Below are 18,968 nucleotides of genomic sequence, written 5' to 3' on the forward strand. Positions count from 1 at the left end.
AGGAGTACCTAAGACAGGCTTTCAACCCTTTAAGCGCCCAGGAGCGACCAAGGCCAAATAGGATTTTTTGGTTTCATCAGTGCTACACGAAATTCAATTGTGCAACGCCAAGTGAATACACAGTATACTTTATGAAAAGCCTTCTCAACATGCTAAGCCACTTTATAAAATCTAATTAGAGCTTTCTTCATTTAACTTGCAAATGCTGAAAGCAATTATCCCACTTAAGGACTAACTTACAAAACGTTTTCAAAAAGCAACACAACAGCACCGAGAGACAACACTGCCTCCTTAGAATAATTGATTTGTTCCTATACAGGAGAGAAAGGATTGGGACTCAACTCCTTAGGGTAGGGTCTGCTCAAATAACTATTTATGCCAGAATCGGCATGCATCATCTTAGCAACAGCATCCTGGCATGCTCCGCTAAGGCACAAACATGATAGCTTTCATTTTTTGTTTTGTTTTTAAGTAAGTGTCCTACGAACCCACTTTAATGCGAACAGGACTGCGGGAAGCGAGTTCCACTCCCCATGCCACCCTCCCAAACAGAAACTGGGGGAGCTTGGCTTCTTTTGGTTATCACAACCTTTTGCAAATAAAGGGTTTTCAGTTGCAAGAAAATCTGTTTTATTCAGACTGATCCAGATGAAAAACCTCAGGAGCAAGCCTGGACCCTGTTCAAGAGTCAGGGAAATAAAAACAAAGAACAGCTGACTAATTCTCCCTTCTTGGTGCTGTAAACGACTGAATGGAATGTGAACACTGCCTCCAGTATAAAGTTCAAAAATAAGCGTCATGAGGTAAATGCTCTTGTCCTAAAGCAACTAGGACGAGGACATAAAAAGACACAAACAACCTACTTTGTTTCCAGTTCTGAGAGCAGGCTGTCATGCAACAAATAGTCCCTCCTGCCTACACACAACTGCAGAGATTAATTGCTCTCATTTCCCAGTTTCAGAGTATAATTCATTTCCTCCTCCACCCCACCCCCCCAAAAAAAGGGAAAGTTCTCCACAATCTTGAAAATGAAAGGAAATGCATATTATTCTTGGCGTTCATTCAAGTCTATATGCTTTTTAAGATTAGAGCTTGTTAGGGCTTTATCAATGCCAGTCTTCAGCTAATGCATGCTCCCAAAATGTTTAATCTAAGCTGTAGCTCAAAACGATTTGCTTTACTCTAGATGAGTACTAAATTCAGCAAGAGAAACAACTACAGCCATACACAAAATAAAACACTTTCATCCCATACAAGCTGCTCACAGACGGCATTTTAAGCTTCTCATAACCTAGGAGTGCCGGAAACGTAACAAAAGAATTGAATCTATTGGGTTTTTTACAGTAGCATAGGGCATTTGTATTGCCCATCAGCCCAAAACACAAAGCAAAATGAGCGGAGGCTGATGCATTACTTCTAACACCGGCGCAACCACCGACCACGTGCCAGGAGCACCAAGTCACGAGAGGGAGCAGGGTCTTGCATGATCAGTCTCATCACGACAGCGCTCGTGGCCAGAGCAGCCCAGCACAGGCACACGGCCAGGGGTGTGCGCCGCCTGTAAGGGTTTCTTAAGCGTGCAAGACCATCCCATAAATAGCATATCCCAGCTACTTTTTCCTACCCTGTATGACGGCAGAAATCAGTGCTACACGTGTCATTTGATGTCCAAGACTTGACAGCTCTGGCGCCAGACTTAAAAACCTTTGAATGTCATACGGGGTAGATGCAGCTAAGGATTAAACTGGGATCTGAAATGTTTCTAGGAGCACAAGATGGGAGTCTAGTTCCAAAAAACAAATTCTGGATGCTGAATGTACACTCCATTCATTCAATTACTCTGCAAGTTTGCCTTAAGTAAAAGCTTAAAGCAGCGTTTGAAGCTAACAGTTACACTAGGTCAGCAGCCATGCATTTCCACTCTAAGATATTCTTGCCACTATTTATGGAAGATAACACATATTCCAACTTACTTTTACAGCTGTTGTACCAGCTATAAAGAATATTCTTTGAGAGTATGCAAGTTAAGTATGTTCTGCCAATAAACATTTTGGGAAGTCTATTAAATAGATCAGAACCTGGCTAAGAATCACAACGCTTAAAACTCCCCAGGACCAGTACTGGAAAGCCATGGGTCTACACAATTTTTCACACAAAACACTTAAATATCTTGTGACAAATATTAGGTTCGGACATCAAAAAGTTTCTGACAAGTATTTGCAAATAATTGATTATTAAGAAGTCTAGCCACAGCTAAGACAAGGAAGATACCCTTCGGTCAGGCGTAGTATTTGAGCTATGGCTAATCTGCTTACAAGTACCCTCCTATAGCAATACAACTAAATAGATTTAGTTGCAAAGTCCTTTCTGGGCATCTGACTCAGACATGATGGAGCAGATTAAAGCCAGAGGCAGCTTTTAGCATACAGTTTTGATTCATCTATTTAAGGTGGGAAAACAAAAAATTAAACACGATGAAGCTTTTTTTTCTTCCTAAAAGCATGCACACGTTTGGGATAGTCCTAATTTCTGACTGTTGATATTTCATGGCCTCAAGCTGAGCCTTCCCTAAAGAAACTTTCCCTGCTTAGACTAAAAGTAAAAAATAAATGGCCTGGTGTTCTATTTTTGAAAGACTGTTCAATGAGCTTATAAGTCAAATGATTAAGCTCAGAGACCATACGACGTGATCCTTATGACAGCAGTGGACTGGATTTGATGACCCATGAGGGGCCCATCCCTTCCAGTCCTACATAAGACTTTACCCAGCCTGTTTGCTCCATCCTTAAGGGATCAGTGCAGATTCATCACAGCACAGATGAGCACAGACTCAGTGCAGCACATGAACATTGCTACGAAAATGAACAGATGCTTAATGTTCTATTCCCATGATATTACCTGTTAAAAATTAGTCTCCCAGCAGGCCTGCTTGCAGAAACAACTAATGCCAGAGTATTTTCATAAAGGAATGAACTAGCACATGATCTATTGACTTCTGATGAACCCTGATTAATGCACCTCTAAAGAAATAAAGTGTGCCCTACGAATTGACTCGTGAACTTTCCAAAGCACCAATGTTCTGCTTTTGACAGCTGTGTTGCATGAGTTTACCTACAGTGCAGAAACAACTTTGGCAACCGATGCCTGCGTTACTACCAGTGCAGGGAGCCACATTCCTGGGTCATTTCTGAGCTATGTGCTCTCACTTGGCTTGCTTTCACACTAAGGTATCACCAAGGCCTTCCAGCAATGCATAACACCATGGATCTCATGTTGCAGTAAACCAAGGCATCCTATGATCAAGAGAATTTCTAGGCAAGCAAGTGGAATAGTGGAAAGGGGAAAAAAACTCACAGAGCTTCAAGCATACAAACAGCGTGAAATAATTCTTTCATTTATGTGAAGCAGATTTCAGGAACGCATACAAAGGTCTTGTCTAGGTTTTAGTTTACAGTCAAAAATAAGTCATCCAGCCTATGTGATCCACCTTACAAATGCAAACAAGAGAAGCACTGAAGTAATACCTTAGTACAAGACAACCTTGAAGCGAAAGAACATCAATACTGTGCTATTTCTAACAAAAGGCACAACATATCTGCAAACTGAGCGCTGCTCACACTGATGAAATGTGAATCAAATCATAGTTTCTTAAATTTTAACAAGTAAATTGTTGCTTTGGTACAGATCAAATGCTCAGCTTTGCTTTCAGTAACACCAATGAAATATAACAGACAACCCACCACAGAACCAGAGCCTTCACCAGCTCTGAGAGATGGGCCCTCAGGACAACATCCCTTGTGGGCCAAATTTAACTAACCCCATTAACAATTGCAGGATGTTGAATGAGGTCATTTTTGCATGCATCATAAGTTCACGCTGTCCTCTCATTACCAGTAACAATGGCTAGCGAAGGTCCAGCCAAGAGAGATTTTTCCATAGATGCAAACTATTCGGCTTCGCTACAGCCACACTTGCAGACCAACAGGCCAGCAGGCTGAAAAAAATTTAACTAGTCATTTATGGACTGTTTAGCCACAAAGATGAGGATGCAGCAAGGCTAGAATTTTTTTTTTTTAATTAATTGTCCTTGAAAAGCTCGTGATAGATAAACATGAAATTATAAGTCTAAATACTTTGACAGTCACAGGCTCTTAGATGTTTCTGAGAAAGTGAAGACAGTCTTAAACAGATGACAAAGGAATAGTTTGTACCCACAGGTGTTAGGAAGTCATAAAACTGGCTGTATAGTTCTTCCCCTCAGGCTAACCCATGGCTATGAGATTGCCATCTCAGGGATACAGATACTAAGTACAGTTTAATGCAAGCTTCCTCTGTTAGCTATTACAGCAACATGGCAAGAGAAAAAAATATATATATATAAAATCAGAACAGAGTATTTTCAGCATTGAAAAAACAGAACTGTGAACTAAGTGACAGATGAGGAAAGATGTAGCTTCTGAAACTTTTGTTTATATAGCCTTTCAGCTATTCTCAGAACATAATTTAGTTATCCAGCTGCAGGAACCGCATCAATTACCACTGGAAGTGCAGCACGCAGCTAGTCTCTGCTGTGTCATAGTTTCAGAAACAAAGCGTCTTCAATTTTGCAATAATCTACACAGAGGAAAATCAGCCAAGAAACAGTGCAAGTATTTTCACTGGAGGTCTGTGAAGCGCCATGCTAAACCCTTCTCTTCCACATATAAAGAAAAGTAAGCGTAACACACGGCAGCAAGCACGTGTGGAGGAGCTTTTAAAGACAGAGCACTGAAAACAAAGCATGCTTGGGGTAATGCAAGGACTAGAACCCAACAATTCCTGAATCCCAGCATCAATAAAATCTCCACCACAAATATGCCCTGGAAAATTCATGGATTAAGTCCTATTAAACATACTAAGCTCTTTCAGGTCTGGGAACTCAACATACCAATGCACTATCCATTCTGCCAATATATGCTCTTGAGACAGTCCAGAAAGCTTAAGTCCTAATTACTTAAGTCCAAAACCCGGTCGCAGAAATACATTATTAGCAGCAAGGTCCACAAAAACTTACTACATTTTCAAGCATGTAATTATCCAGACAATTTAGCTAAGGATTTGTCTGATACTACTTGAGAATGCTTCCCCTATGTTACCATTCTGGGATAACTGATATTTCTTTAGGGATTTCTGTATTTGTACAGCTTGAGGAGTGTTAATGTAACGGAAGTCTTTCACAGCCTAGCTGAAATAAGAGACTAACTCCCAAGGCAAAGTTGGCTGGTGTGCGAAGCTACTTTCACCTTTCTGGCAAGAGAAGAAGCTTTCCTCCCACCCTCTACCCCCACATACTCTCCTGTTTCTTTAAAATCCTTTTTCCCCATCCATTCAGTGTGAAACGCAGGGTTCCAGGGATTCCAGCTGGCTCTTGTCTTACAGGTGCATATTTCTGTGTCTTTAAAACCCAAAAGGATATAAATCAGCACTCCTTATACCAATATTCATCGCTTCACTAAATCCTTACCTGAAAATTCTGTAATACTTTAAGAAGGTGAATAATGTGTCATCTTCCCTGAGATGCACTCACAGCCACCCTAGCGTGTCTCCATATACTGCCTCATTTGCGATTTTCAGGGAACTGGATGATGCAATAACTTCCTAATAAAGTCATATAAGTAAAATAAAGCTGCATTCCAGATCAGAGCAGTAAACTCATCATAAGCTAGAGTTGAAGTGGTGATTTTTATTGGAACATAAACGCCACAAATCAACTATGCATGATGCATTACTTCAAGGTATAAAAGCAGTTTACAAGCTGCACCCTTCGAAACTGAAGGCTTTATGATGGTTTGGAAATCCACGTATAATCTGAACGCTGGCACACACAAGCTCCAGGACTGCCAGAGTTTTGCAGCCTTCAGAACACTGTGCATAATGCATTTATTTAAGTACTCTCTTCTCTATGAGACTGACTTCAATATCAATGCGTGGAAGAAAGGGACCTCCACACACTGAAACATCTGGTGTTAGGAACAGCTGAAGTTTGGCTGGTTTTCTGTGCTTTCTCCATACTGGAAGCAAGAACTACAGGCACCTAGTGATGGAACGGAATAGCTTAAGACCCAGAGCTGTTTTAAAATACGGATGATCTTTTCTTTAAAAAAACATCGAAGTTAAAAAAGACAAATAAACAAGGGTTAAGACGACAGAGCTCCTTAGGCACACAAGGTAGCATAAGCAAATAAGAAATTACCTTTAAAAGCTGAAAACCTTTTCCAAAAACTTTATTAAAAAAAATTAAAATTATCGAGGTACTCCTCCCTCAACAGAGTCTTTTTGTTTTAAGCTGCCTATGTGGAAATCACTGGAGAAGTTAGTCAGCCATATCTGCAAGTCTCTCTCTAACATTTTGGAGAAAGAATACTGGCTAGAACATTTTAAAACCATTATGCTACTAAGCAGGGAAGAAAATAAAACATTAGCATGCGATATTTAGGATCAGCCTAGAATACTTTTCATTTGGTTCACTTCAGCATCTGCCTTCTTTGTCCCTACTTTTGTAGGCATTTACACTATTTAGGAAGTTGGCTCAGAGGTATATCTGCAGTATCCAAGTTTCTATTGCAGGCTTTTGGGGACAGCTGCTTTCTCCCTATGTGCTTTTGTGGCACCAGGCATCTTGTACAACTGAGCATCTGTACAACTGGAAGTACTCAGAAGTAGGACATGGCAGATTCGGTATATTAGATCTCAAGTCCATAAACATCACAATATTTGAAACAAAAAAGCCTCAAGTTACTTAAAGCGTCTTCCAAACTGTATCACCATCTGTGGGAAGGAGTCAATATTTGAGACTAGTTCAGTTCCTACACTTAAAACAGCATAGGGTAAAAGCTTTACATAGATACGCTTACATATTTCTGCATCACACCCAAAAAAATCAGTCATGGGTGTCACAAACGCTTACAAGTGCATAAAACGCTTGTGTGATAATATGACATTGGAAGCTTTGGGTAAATTCATCCATGTCAACAAACGTAAAGAAATGCATGCAGACACCGTAGAAAATTTAACTGGAAATACAACAGCAGATGAAATTCACCCTGGCTCTCACTATTATGAGATCTTTCCACTCTTGTCAGCTTTTACTTTCAGTAACCTGGAAAAGCACTTGGTGTTAGCAGCAAACTGCCACCTTACAATACACCGATTTTCTAGATCATTTTGAACCTACTGAACAGTAGGCACTTGTTGACCTACGCTTTCCTTCATTGTGAGGAACAATTTATCCTCTCAACCAGTTAACCCATGACAAGACCTTCACTTCTACCTAACAGCCTTTGGCAAGAAATGCTTAAAAAGTTTTTGAGAAGCACAGTGTCACCTAAACCTAACCCATTTACACAATTTCCACGTCCTTCACAGAACTGATTTGTGAGCAGAATTTTCCTCTAAAAAAGCCAGGATGTGGATGAGTCAATATACCATATTTACAAATACGCACTACAGAAGCTACCAATTCATGCAATAACACTCTGAAGGGAGATCCTGTATCTCTTCTCACGTGTCTAGGAAATACTGAAACAAGGTACAGAGATACTAGTGATATACAAAATATGCCAACTATCACAATTCTTTACTCTCATTTATCAAATCTCCAGAGGCATCAACATCCTTCAGCATTTTGATCCCATTTAAAAATCCACATAACTATCAATTTGCACCAAGCAAAGTCTTTCCTACAGTTCACTTAAACTGTCCTCCTGTACTGAATTTCACTAAATTAGCCTTCTAAAGAGAAAGTTGCTGCTTGGAAACTAGAAATATTAGACACCAAAACATACACATTAAGTTTCTCTATTAATTGACACTGGCCTAGGATCAAAATACCCAAGGAATGACAAGGCTTGTTTTTTCAAAGCTATTTATTCCCAAATCCTGAAAAGGTCTACTGATCTACAACCACTAATAAACCCTGGAGACAACAGCATTTGTCAGAACATTCCACTTGGTTCAGAGTAAAAACCCTTAAAGGCTCTTAGACTTCACATGTCTTGGCTGTGCTTCATGCCAACTGATTCATAGAGCTGTTGCATACTCGAGCGCTCCACAGAGGAGACAGAAGTTGTGGGTACAGTTGAGAGGTCATGAGCTGCTCCATGGTGCATCTCCTTGGAAGGATGCAGGCTTGGAGGAGGATGATTTGACAGGGACTGCAGGAGCCTTGCCGGATCCGTACGCTGAAGGGATGGTGGGGAAGTTCTAATTCAGGTCAGTTTGTCCATCAGCAGCTGTGGTAGGTACGCTGGAGGTTCAGCCCAACACTGCAAGCAGGTCCTCTAGACCTCCTTTTTAAGACTGTAAGTGATCGGCTACACCAGCAGTGCTGTGAGCATTTTTTCCTGATGTAAAAAGGGCTATGGAAAATTAGCTTTGGTAGTCTAACTGTTAAAAATCACAAATTCAACTTCAGGTGACAAAGAGACATTTCACCAGCTCACTGGCAAATTTTGAAAAACAGCAGCAACAGAGTTTATTAAGACGGTCACATCACCTTTTCATAACGCATTGCAACAGAAGCTACCAGTACCTTTACCCAAAAGCATTACCGTGTGTTACCCCTACGATAACACTGGATAAGATGCAACTTTTATCATATTCTGCTCTTGTCCAAGCTTAATTATTGAGTGGCTAATTTAACCACTGTCACTGATTAATTAGAACAAAAGAGCTAGAAGCAGAACAAGCACAATACAACACAAAAACAAGACTGAGTTCTACTGGAATCTACTCTGAGTATTTTTTAAAATTCCATGTCGACAGACATTCCCTTTTTGCAAATTATTTGTGAGCAGTTGATGTCCCTATTAGAGAAACATCTGAAGTCTGTTTTTTAATTTACTTCTCAACATTTGAGATTGACCTTTTCATTTCTAAATCAGGTTTTATCCAGATCTTTTTAGGGAAAAAAAAAAAACACCACACTGCTGCTTTGCAAGTACAGCAGCCGCCAGTTCATTGTATCTCGCTAAGTCACCAAAACCCTGGACTATACCTTGGCAGGCCTTCTTCTGAACCTCACTGCAGACTATATACACGCAGAGAGTCCTTCTAGAAGTCCATTTCTAAAGCCACACACAATTCTTCGCACTTTTCTCTATTAAGCACATCTCTTCTTCAAAATTCCCCATACGTTCAACTCGTCCTCCATTTTTTTTTTTTTAAATTCCCCTATCCTGCTTCCTCTCAGCCCAAGACCCTTCCCATCTTCCATCTGAATTTCCTGACCTTCCACTGCACTCTGATTTTTTTTCCCTCCAAAATCCCTTTATAGCCACTTTATTGTATCAACTCATCTCTTCTACTGTCTCTCCTACGCAGCCGTCCTTTGCATATCCCTTCTTTTTCCCATCCCAGCGTTACCCTGCCAGAGTCAGGCATGAGGAACTTAAAGAGAAAACATACGCTGCTCCTGGCACTGCTGATGCCTTGCATCCCAGCCAGGCCTCCCAAGCTCTACAGAAGCTCAACTGGATGAAGCAGGATCCCAGCAAGAAAGGAAATTAATCCCCTAAATACCGGAACTACCCACACTGGTTTGTGCAGGAAAAAAACAAACGGTAACCCCTTTTTGACAGGAAGGCCCTATTTCACTGCATCCTGAGCTAGACAAAAGTACACACTAAGCAGCTACAAAGCAAGAAGACAAGTGAAAGAAGAGACAATTAGAATTGTTGTGCCTTCTTTTCTATTGTTATTCTTCACTTTCCCAACCTCCTTATACAGGGAGACAAAGGAAAGGAAGGTCTAGCTGTTTATCTTTCCATATAGTCGATAAAAGAGATGAGTCCGAATTTCCCCTTGGTCACACACACCCCTCCTTATCTTAAGGAGGTTACCTGTTGGGTAAACAGTGAGGAAAATAATAAAACCCATGGTTCAAGACAAACAGAAGCAACACAAGCACAGCCTGCAGGACTGGACCCTGGAAGTCTAAATCCGGCTTCAGCATCATATCAGTAAACACACGAGTAGCCATGGGCAGTGATAAAATGACTTAAGAATAAAAAAAACACCTTACAATAACAGTAAAAAAACAGCTTACAAGGATATAAAATGTAAGGACAATTTTACCTTTACTCAACTCTATTATGATAGAAATGGGAATATCGCGTTCAGTTTTTTGCCCATTTTGTAAAGGATGTTAGAAACAGTAAGTGCATGACACGCACAGAGATTTGAAGGCTACGGGAAGTGCCTTACTGTGAGATTTTTTTTCAGCTCAGGCTATTTGTCCTACTTGATTACAACCTCTAAATACCTTTGCCAGGAAAAATGGCAATATTAAAGCGTTATTTAATCTGGTACGGAAGCTCACAAAATAAGCTATGACAAGAAACTGGAAAAATACAAATGGGAAATAAGACATTTTTATACTTTTTTTCAAATAGTTGGGGAAACCAACTCCTGAATTTATAAAAAGGTGGTGTAATCTCAAACTTTTCAGGCCTTCAAGAAGAGGCTTCATGGATTTCTTAAGTTATGCTCTGACAAACAAGTAACAAACTCAAAACACAATAACCACATGGAACTTTAACATTTCACAGTATACAGTAAAATAAATTACACAAGCCTAAGGTCTTAGACTTTTCTTTGTTACCTCCTATAACCCAACTACATTCATTTCAGACGTTTCATATGTCAAATACTGAGCAAAACAGGCCAAGGAAAATGGCTCAAATGAATACCATAAAAGCTCGTGGGATTACATGGCCTCCGGCAGTTACCCCTCTCCTCTAGATTTCCGTCTGTTAGTTGTCCATTTCTACTCACATTTTTGACAGAAGCTAAAAAAATAAACAATTTGTTTCTGAAGCTCAACACCAGCATCAAATCTGAAGTGTTTATTAGTCAGTCTGGTTGTTCAGTCCTATCAAATTATTTAACTCATGTTCTACTCATGTTCTACTCACTGAACTGATTTTTGGCTGATCACTCTGCTCTTGAGAAATAAACCTTTCCCCTCCAGTAATCTTAACACTTCAAATTCACATCCATCATACATTTTCCCAATGTAAGCATTTCAAAAGTCTTCAGAACTTGAAGGTCTGAATTTTGTGGCTCTCACTGTACACTATACATCAATACAAGCACTTCAGAAGCATGGCATTTGTCTGTGCAACAATTTATATATTATTAACAATATGGACATTTGCAGAACTGACCTCTTTCTCGGTATCCCTGGATATACAGGTCCACTGGTTTTCCTTCACACTGTATGCCCAGAAGTCAGCCAGATCCTGAGTTCCATCCCAGCCACCAAACAAATAGACAGTTTCTATTAAAAAAGGAAGAACACGTTAATTTTATTTTAAGAAGAGAATGCCTTTGAATAGGCCAATACCTACAAAACACCTGTGACAAATAGACAGACTATCAGAAGGGAAACTGAAACCAATTCTTACTTGAAGCACTGCTCTTCTTTGAATGGAACCAATCACCAGGACAAAGAAATGTGGTTTGGTTTAGTAATGGAAATTTTTAGTATTGATAGACAGCCAATTCTCAAGGAGTAATCTTCTATTTCTACATATACGTAAGAGGCAAACAAATCCACAGCCTTCTGATTAAAATTCAAGAAAGACAAATGAACAATATTTAGCATTTTGGATACTGTGCATTTCAGTCTATCAATGACATCTCAGCTGGTACCCCATTTGGTGCAAGATCTATAGATTAGAAAGACTTCTGAGATAGCAGCAACAAAGCTTTTCTCTTTAGTCCATCCCTTACAAAGGAAAATTTACTTCAACGATGAAATCCTCTTCAAGGGAAGCACCTTGCATAAACTAACTTACCTGATGCCACAAAAACAAGTCAGTAGAAGAGTTACAGATTTAAGTCAGTGTTTCAGGCCCATCTTTAGAGCCTATTACCTTAAACCCACAACCGCTCCGTGTGCAGCGAGTTCAAAGGCTTCTCAGACTTGCTGATAAAACTAGATGAAGCCTCTGAACATGGGAAGCATTTAAGGAGGAAGTCTCTGTTCTGACATGGAGAGATAACTAAGCTGCTCCCATTATAGAAACATCACTATCTGGTCCCAAATGCTAAAAATACTTCATTTTTAGACTACATTAAAACACAACACAAAGCCAAGTCCAAGAAGAACAAGCCACTGAAGGCTTGCAGAGCTTTGAAAAACTCCTTTAAAATCCACAAACCAGTTCTATTATGGAGGTAACGGCCAATTTTTAAGCCAACACCAATTAAAGAGCAGAGTTAGAAGTGCGATTATAAAATGGGAATAGTCCCTGACCCTTACCTACCATCAGGATAGTGGTCATCACCATGGAAAGGTTACCCTGGTTCATTAACTTTAATTACCCTTCCTCCTGGACTCAGGGCTCCCAGTGTTCCCTGCAAAGAGCAGGTCCCTTTGTGCGCATAAATTCTCACAGCTCACAAAACCCACATTACCACAACAGCTTCATTGATAGCCGAGAAAAATAAAAGATTTGGCACCAGCTAAGTATCCTATTGGGGCCCTGCCAAAACGTCATGCCTGCCTGTAAAGGCTTTGTTGTCTCAGATGAAATTTAATAGCAAACCTGAATGAATCTGATGAAAACTCAGATTTTGAAAGTTACCTAAACCGAGCTGACAGAATTAAATGGCATGTAAGCACTGAAAGAGGGGTACAATCATACAGCTAGTGCGAACTGTGAGCATCCCCAGAGTCCGAGAGCAACCGTGATAACACAAGTGTACATGAACAGTGTGCCAAACTTATTTTTCATCTTGATGTGAAACTGTAGCTCAGATGAAGGAAAGGCTCCATCACCACCTAGACTCAGAATGACTATCATTTTTTAGTCCTATGGCTTATTACAGAACTATTTACATATTTTTATAGCAGGTTTCTGTATTTTTAAAGGAACATTTCTTAATGCATAAATGCATCTGTTGATGGTAATGTCAAGAAAGTAATTTTTCATAGTTCTTCTAAAGTTTGCAACTGTTCTCCAATGGTAGAAGGAAAAATTAGTTGTTTGGGTTTTGGTTTTGTTTGTTTGTTTGTTTTTAAAGTCAAACTTCACTCTGTTCCCCACCCAGTATCACACCTTCTGCTCTACTTGTCAATTCAGATTTTGTGGGGAGAGTTATTTTTTCATCCTGTATGCAGAGATCCAACCAGGACAGACCCAGGATGCATGCCCAGCATTCCCAGGCATTGCCACCTAAACAACATATCAGCAAATACTCAAAGAAGAGGGCAGACACAGGGAAGAGACCACAAACTTCCAGGCAGCAGGAGTGGGGAGCTTGAGGGAAGCACAGCAGCCTCACATCAATATAACTATTTCTGCTTTAGTAGCAACTAGGGAACTCAACATGCAAGCAGGGCATCTTGCTCTGGCAGAGGGAAGGATTCTTCCTTTGTGTCTGAGCAATATGTAACACAGCAATATTGATGCTTCTTTATTAAAGCAAGCCTCTATTCTGCTTTAGGGACAAACCAGAAGAATTTTCAAACCTACATGCAAGGCAACAAGAAAAACATGAAAGCGGTTATATTTACCCAAAGCTTTTACCAGCTACATTTAGGAAGTCAAATTTCTCCTCTGGCATCTTAACCTTATCTCCTTGACATTTATTTTTCAATGCAAATTCAACACTTTGAATTAAATATGTTCTGTGAATATTTCTAAACTGCTTGCTCAGTGAAAAATGTTTCTATAATGTCTGAATTCTTTTCTTCCCTTACTCTCTGGAAGACTAGAAGGTGCCAGAGCACTCCTCAAATTACTAGAGAACGTACCTTCCCAAAAGTTAACATATTTCCTTTCAACCTCTCCTTAAGTTCTATTTTTCAAAAGAGTATGCAAAGCAGCCTTCTCCAATCCCTGTTAAATACCAAAAATCCTGGGGTAGTTTCAGTCTAGGTTCACATATGTTCTCTAAGTCAGCTTTTCTAACTTCTGTTAACCCCACTTTCTCTGTGTGGTGAAATCCTTGGTGGGATTCTGGTACAGTGTGTCTTCCTCACCCGATCAGGATGTTACGTGGCAAGCTGCTAAAGCCAGGCCAATAAAAGATGCGTGGTACGCCCGAGCGTTTCTGGTTTTACGTGCTAATATGCACAACAAATACATTCCAATCCTGGTGACATATTTAACTAAACACTTTGGTCAAATGGTATTTCCATGTCTCTGCTAGAACAGTTCTCCATAGAATATGCTCTAATTATGGACCTAAAACACCTCTGCAAGTCACCTGGTCTATCAGTTGTCTCCCCAATCTCTCATAGTAGGGCTAACTTCAGCGACAGACCAGGTTGCACAGGGAAGTATTCAGTTACACTTAGAATATCTCCAAACATGAAGATACTGTCTAGAACTGTCTGCTCCAACAACCGACCGTCTTCATTATGATTTTTTTTTTCCCAATATCTAACTGGAATTTCCCTTGCAGCAATGTGTCTGTTGCCCTTCATCCTATCCCTGTGCACCCCCCCAAAATGAGTCTGGCTCTATCTTCTCCATGCTCTCCCACCAGCTAGTTGAAGACAGCTCTAAGATCCTCCCATGAGCCTTTTCTTCTGCAAGCTGAACAAACCCAGCTCCCTAAGCATCTCCTCATACATTACATGCTCCAGCCCCCGACCACTTTGGTGGCCCTTCACTGGGCTCCCTTTCAGATTGTCACCAACCTTATTGTACCAGAGAGTCCAAACTGGGCACAGTGGCCTCACAAGTAACTAACAGAGGAACATCATCACTCTCCTTAACCTGCTGGCCGTACTTCTGCTACTAAAGCCTACCAGGAGGTTGGCCTTCATCGCCACAAGGACACATTGCTGATGCACATTCAGCTGTCTACCACCTTGCAAATCTTCTTTCCATGCAGTCAGTCACCAGCCTATACTATTGCACACAGCTGTTCAGGACTCTGCATTTGTCTTGGCTGAACCTCCCTGCAGACCATCAGGGTCCCTTTGACTTGCTAAAGCCCTATTCTCTACTTCATCAACCACTGCCCTCCCAATTTGCTACCAGCCCAAACTTGCTGAGGGTGTATTTGAGAATCGGTGTCCCTAGAACTAAAAAGGACTCGTCTCAGAAGTAAAAAATCCAGGCGTAAGACATCTCAAAAGCCTTCTACGAAAGGACGTCACTTCCCTATGTAGTAACCATAGAATTAGTTACCTGCAAGCAGCATTGTCCACTTTGTAAGGAGCACTTAGAGCACAAGTATAAAGCCAGACCTTAAATTGTCTTGAAGTATCACACCATTCAGTTTCTGAATCACAGTTCAGTGTAGATGGTGTCTGGATGTAAGTTTTTTCAGGCTAGGACTGGTCTGGGTAGGCATACAGTCTTCCTCTCAAATGTGAAAGCGCTATGAAGTTGAGTAACCTCCAGGATTCAGCAGCTGTTTGTGTTTCAGAGCTTAGAAGCCATCTGTGTTTTGTTTTAGAGATCTCTTCATCTCATACACAAGTCCTGCCTTTAAATATCTTACGGAGAGCAATGTTCTCCTCAGGCAAAACAGATCCTTCATGTCTGCTGCTCTCACTTCATCTTTTTCATCCTTCCATGCTGCTTTTGAACCAGCCTCAATTTCTACTGCGTTGCCCACTGCTCTGAATCTCCCACTGTTCCCAACCTACAGATTTGTTCTCACTTATCTAATAGAATGAAGTAAGCAGAATTCCTTCCTACGAAAGGAAAAGCAAAATAATATAAAACCAAAATTATAGAGTAGTTTCACTTCAGTGAGTAAACAGAGGTAACACATCAATAAAGACCATTTCACTAATATTTTCCTTCAAAAAATGTTTCACTTGCCAAAGAGAAGAGAAATGCAGACAAAAAAATCATCCTAGTTGCTTAGCTATTATTTCTAAAACAGGCTCGTCAGAAAACTTCAGAAGGCTTTATCTAAATGAATAAATCAACTTTTATCTAAATAAAAGATGAATATTTAAACAAACAGAATCACAAAAGATTCTCTTCTTTTAATTGAATTATTTCTATATAGTCTATAATTCTGTTACCAAAATAAATTATATGGCTTTATGGACTACATTGTCGTTCACATAAAATTATGTCTGCCCTGTAAGAGCAGAGATCAATTCTACCTTAACTATGGAATTATAAACCAAATCTCCAAAAATCTCCAAAACACAGTACACACATTCCTCTAAAGTACCGACATTATTCCTTAAAACTTGAATTTGGCAATCCACTTGCCCATTCCCACTTTCTTCCAGAATAAGCATTGCTATTTCAAAATGCATGCCGTATCTGAATTATAAAAAGGCCTGAGAGGGCATAATCAAAGTTACGTTAATCACGATAAGGTGCCTACATCCTCGTCCAAAACTGCATTAGGGCTTAATGCATCTGGGAACACAGTACTATATACAAGCCTGCATTTTACTGCTTGAATATTTCACCAGGGCCTACATAAATAGCAGTATAGCTTTTCATGACTGACATTCAGCACACTTAACACAGTACGTTTTTGTGTAGTTTTGGGGTTGTTTTCCATTTTGGTGTTTTGGGGATACTTTTGTTTTGATCTATGCACCTGGGTTGGGCAAATACTTTCCCTTCCTTGTAGAACAGAGCAGAAAACTCTCCAGCCTCCCATATGGAGAACTACTCAAGACATGCACCTTGTAGGAAAAAGCAGAAATAACATAAGCCTTCTGTTTTCATTTACACTCTAAAGCTTTAGAGTACGTAACAGTGGTTTCCAACTATAACTGGGAATGCCCCTTAGTAAATGTTTCTGCATATAAATACCAAAACCAACTTCCTAATTCTGCCATCCAGAGTCATTCCAGTCTGAGCATTAATATGATCAAAAGCATGGAAGACATTGTAAGGATCAGTAACTCCCCTTTTTTTTTATATAGGAAGATATCAGGCTGCATTCTCAGTTCTGTATCCCCAAATGCCTACACTTCCACTTCAAACTGCTTTTAAGAGTTTTTCAAAGCACAAAGAACACTACACTTATTCTAAGACAGTTGCAGAGGTATTAAGAGCATGAACATCAGATGGAAATGAGCTACAGCACAAGTTACTGGTTGCCAGCAGAGATGCCAGAATTGCTCTTTCAGTTACTTTCAGACTACCTTAATTGGAAGATAAAACATGCTAAAAGGCAGTTTAGACCAAGTTAAACTATATTCTACCTGAAACTTAGAGCATAAACAGTCTCAGTGACTCAATGCACTAACTTGAGATCTAGCTCAACTGCTTACCAACTACGTATCCTCTATCCTAACACTAACACATGTGCATCCAGCAGGCTCAGTACTATTACAAAACTTATTAAAAATAAACCTATATTTTTGTAGTCAGTAGTAACTGGTTAATATTTCCTTGAGGTTAGTCAAAAAGCAGAACCATTTATAGTTCAGTTATAGCTACAGCAGGTCTGGATATCAGAGATTAAAAGTTGGTTCCAACACCTATTCTATGTGATATGAAACTTCAGAACCTCCTTATATGTGTGATTCTGGTGTTTCACTTCATTTCTAAAAGATTAAGGTTGCAGAAAATACTCATTTTTGAAAAGGACCTCACCCCTCTAACAAGGAGTGCAAAGTGAGCTTGTTTTTCTTCAGTTGCCAAAGACTTCTGAAAAAAACAACTCAACAAGTGTGTGGGTAAGGAAGGGAGGATGTCTTTGAAGGAAGAGTATGCTGCTGCTCCTTTTTCCATTAACATTAGATTTGTTCAAGGTTAGCCAGGGAGCTTTACAGCTCCAGTCTGTAAAACACATCCTGACACAACTGGCTAAATTCCCACAGTCTCATTAAACACTACCTATATTCAAAAGGAAAACTCAAGCAATCAGCAACAGCTGGTTTTAAGAATAACAGCACCAAGAACTTCCCCTGGCTTGCTCATGAGCCAAATTAAATGGCAAAACTGATAATCTCAAAAACATTTAGCCTTTTACAAGCCTCAGTGGGCCTGGAAGCAAAACTAAGGGCAACTTCCCAAATACCCCACAGAGAAACTTTCTGAAGGTATCCCACCACCACTGGATAGAGCTGCAGGAAGAAAGGACTAGCGTGACAGAGGGAGGCCCAGTTCTCCCACATTGGGACTCTACCTCCACAGGTGTGCTCCCCGGTCAGTTTTGTGCAAGTAAAAAAAATCAGTGCTTTTTACTGCCTTGTTAAAGCAGAGTGAAAACTGAAGTCAAAGGCAGCGAAAATAAGTTTACTAGGACTTAAAAAAATAACAGGAATGCAAACGAAGACCCACATTACCATGAATATATTATTTTCTGGAGGTCTAAAGGACTATCATTTCCAAATTGACAAGCCTCATGTTTCTTCGGCATGCTTGTGAAACAGTCACTGTCTACTTATTCACCGAGGCCACTAGGGAGCGTTCACAGCTTCTTTTGTAGGCAAACACCAGCAATGCTCCAGCAGCATTTTATTCTAATGAATCTCAAAGCTCTCCGACCAAAAAAAAGTTTGCTTTCATATACAAAATAACTCGAGTGCTTCCTCTAGAGCCGTAACTACACTCTGAGTAAAAGCCAAAGACTGCAGCTACTGCTGCATTTTTGCTTGTTCACTATGACTTAGCAAATTACTCTTCAAGGTACTATCCTGTCACATGCTGCAGTCCCCGTCCATATGACCACAACAGATAGGGCCACGGTAATTTTTTGCCAACTCCCTCAATGCCACCCTATATTCCTCTCTGCTACTCACACCCCAATCTTGTTTCACCTTTCCTAAGAACAATCCTTTTACTCATATAAATCATTTACTTAGCAAAGATGCAGGCAGATGCATTCCTTAATTTATTAAGGAATGACACACCACAGAAATCTGATTAAATAAAAGCAAGACGAAGATACAGAAAATTATGGAGAACAATAATCACCGGAACTGTTACTTATACCCCCCCCCCCCTTTTTTTTTTTTTTCCACCCTTTTTTACAAA

At 40.1% G+C, this 18,968-nt stretch overlaps 1 protein-coding gene across 1 annotated transcript in view; it reads right to left on the reverse strand.

Moving 5' to 3' along the window:
• The window catches only part of MKLN1 (muskelin 1, intracellular mediator containing kelch motifs), a gene marked incomplete at both ends in the record, with an annotated part of 62,453 nt that overhangs the window by 21,526 nt on the left and 21,959 nt on the right, over positions 1–18,968 (reverse strand). The window contains one exon of the mRNA XM_009584835.1: positions 11,205–11,317. Coding sequence (XP_009583130.1) covers positions 11,205–11,317 — 113 coding nt within the window. The remainder of the gene's footprint in view (positions 1–11,204; positions 11,318–18,968) is intronic.

The sequence above is a fragment of the Fulmarus glacialis genome, unplaced genomic scaffold (assembly GCF_000690835.1).
Source record: "Fulmarus glacialis isolate BGI_N327 unplaced genomic scaffold, ASM69083v1 scaffold46919, whole genome shotgun sequence".
NCBI lineage: Eukaryota > Metazoa > Chordata > Aves > Procellariiformes > Procellariidae > Fulmarus > Fulmarus glacialis.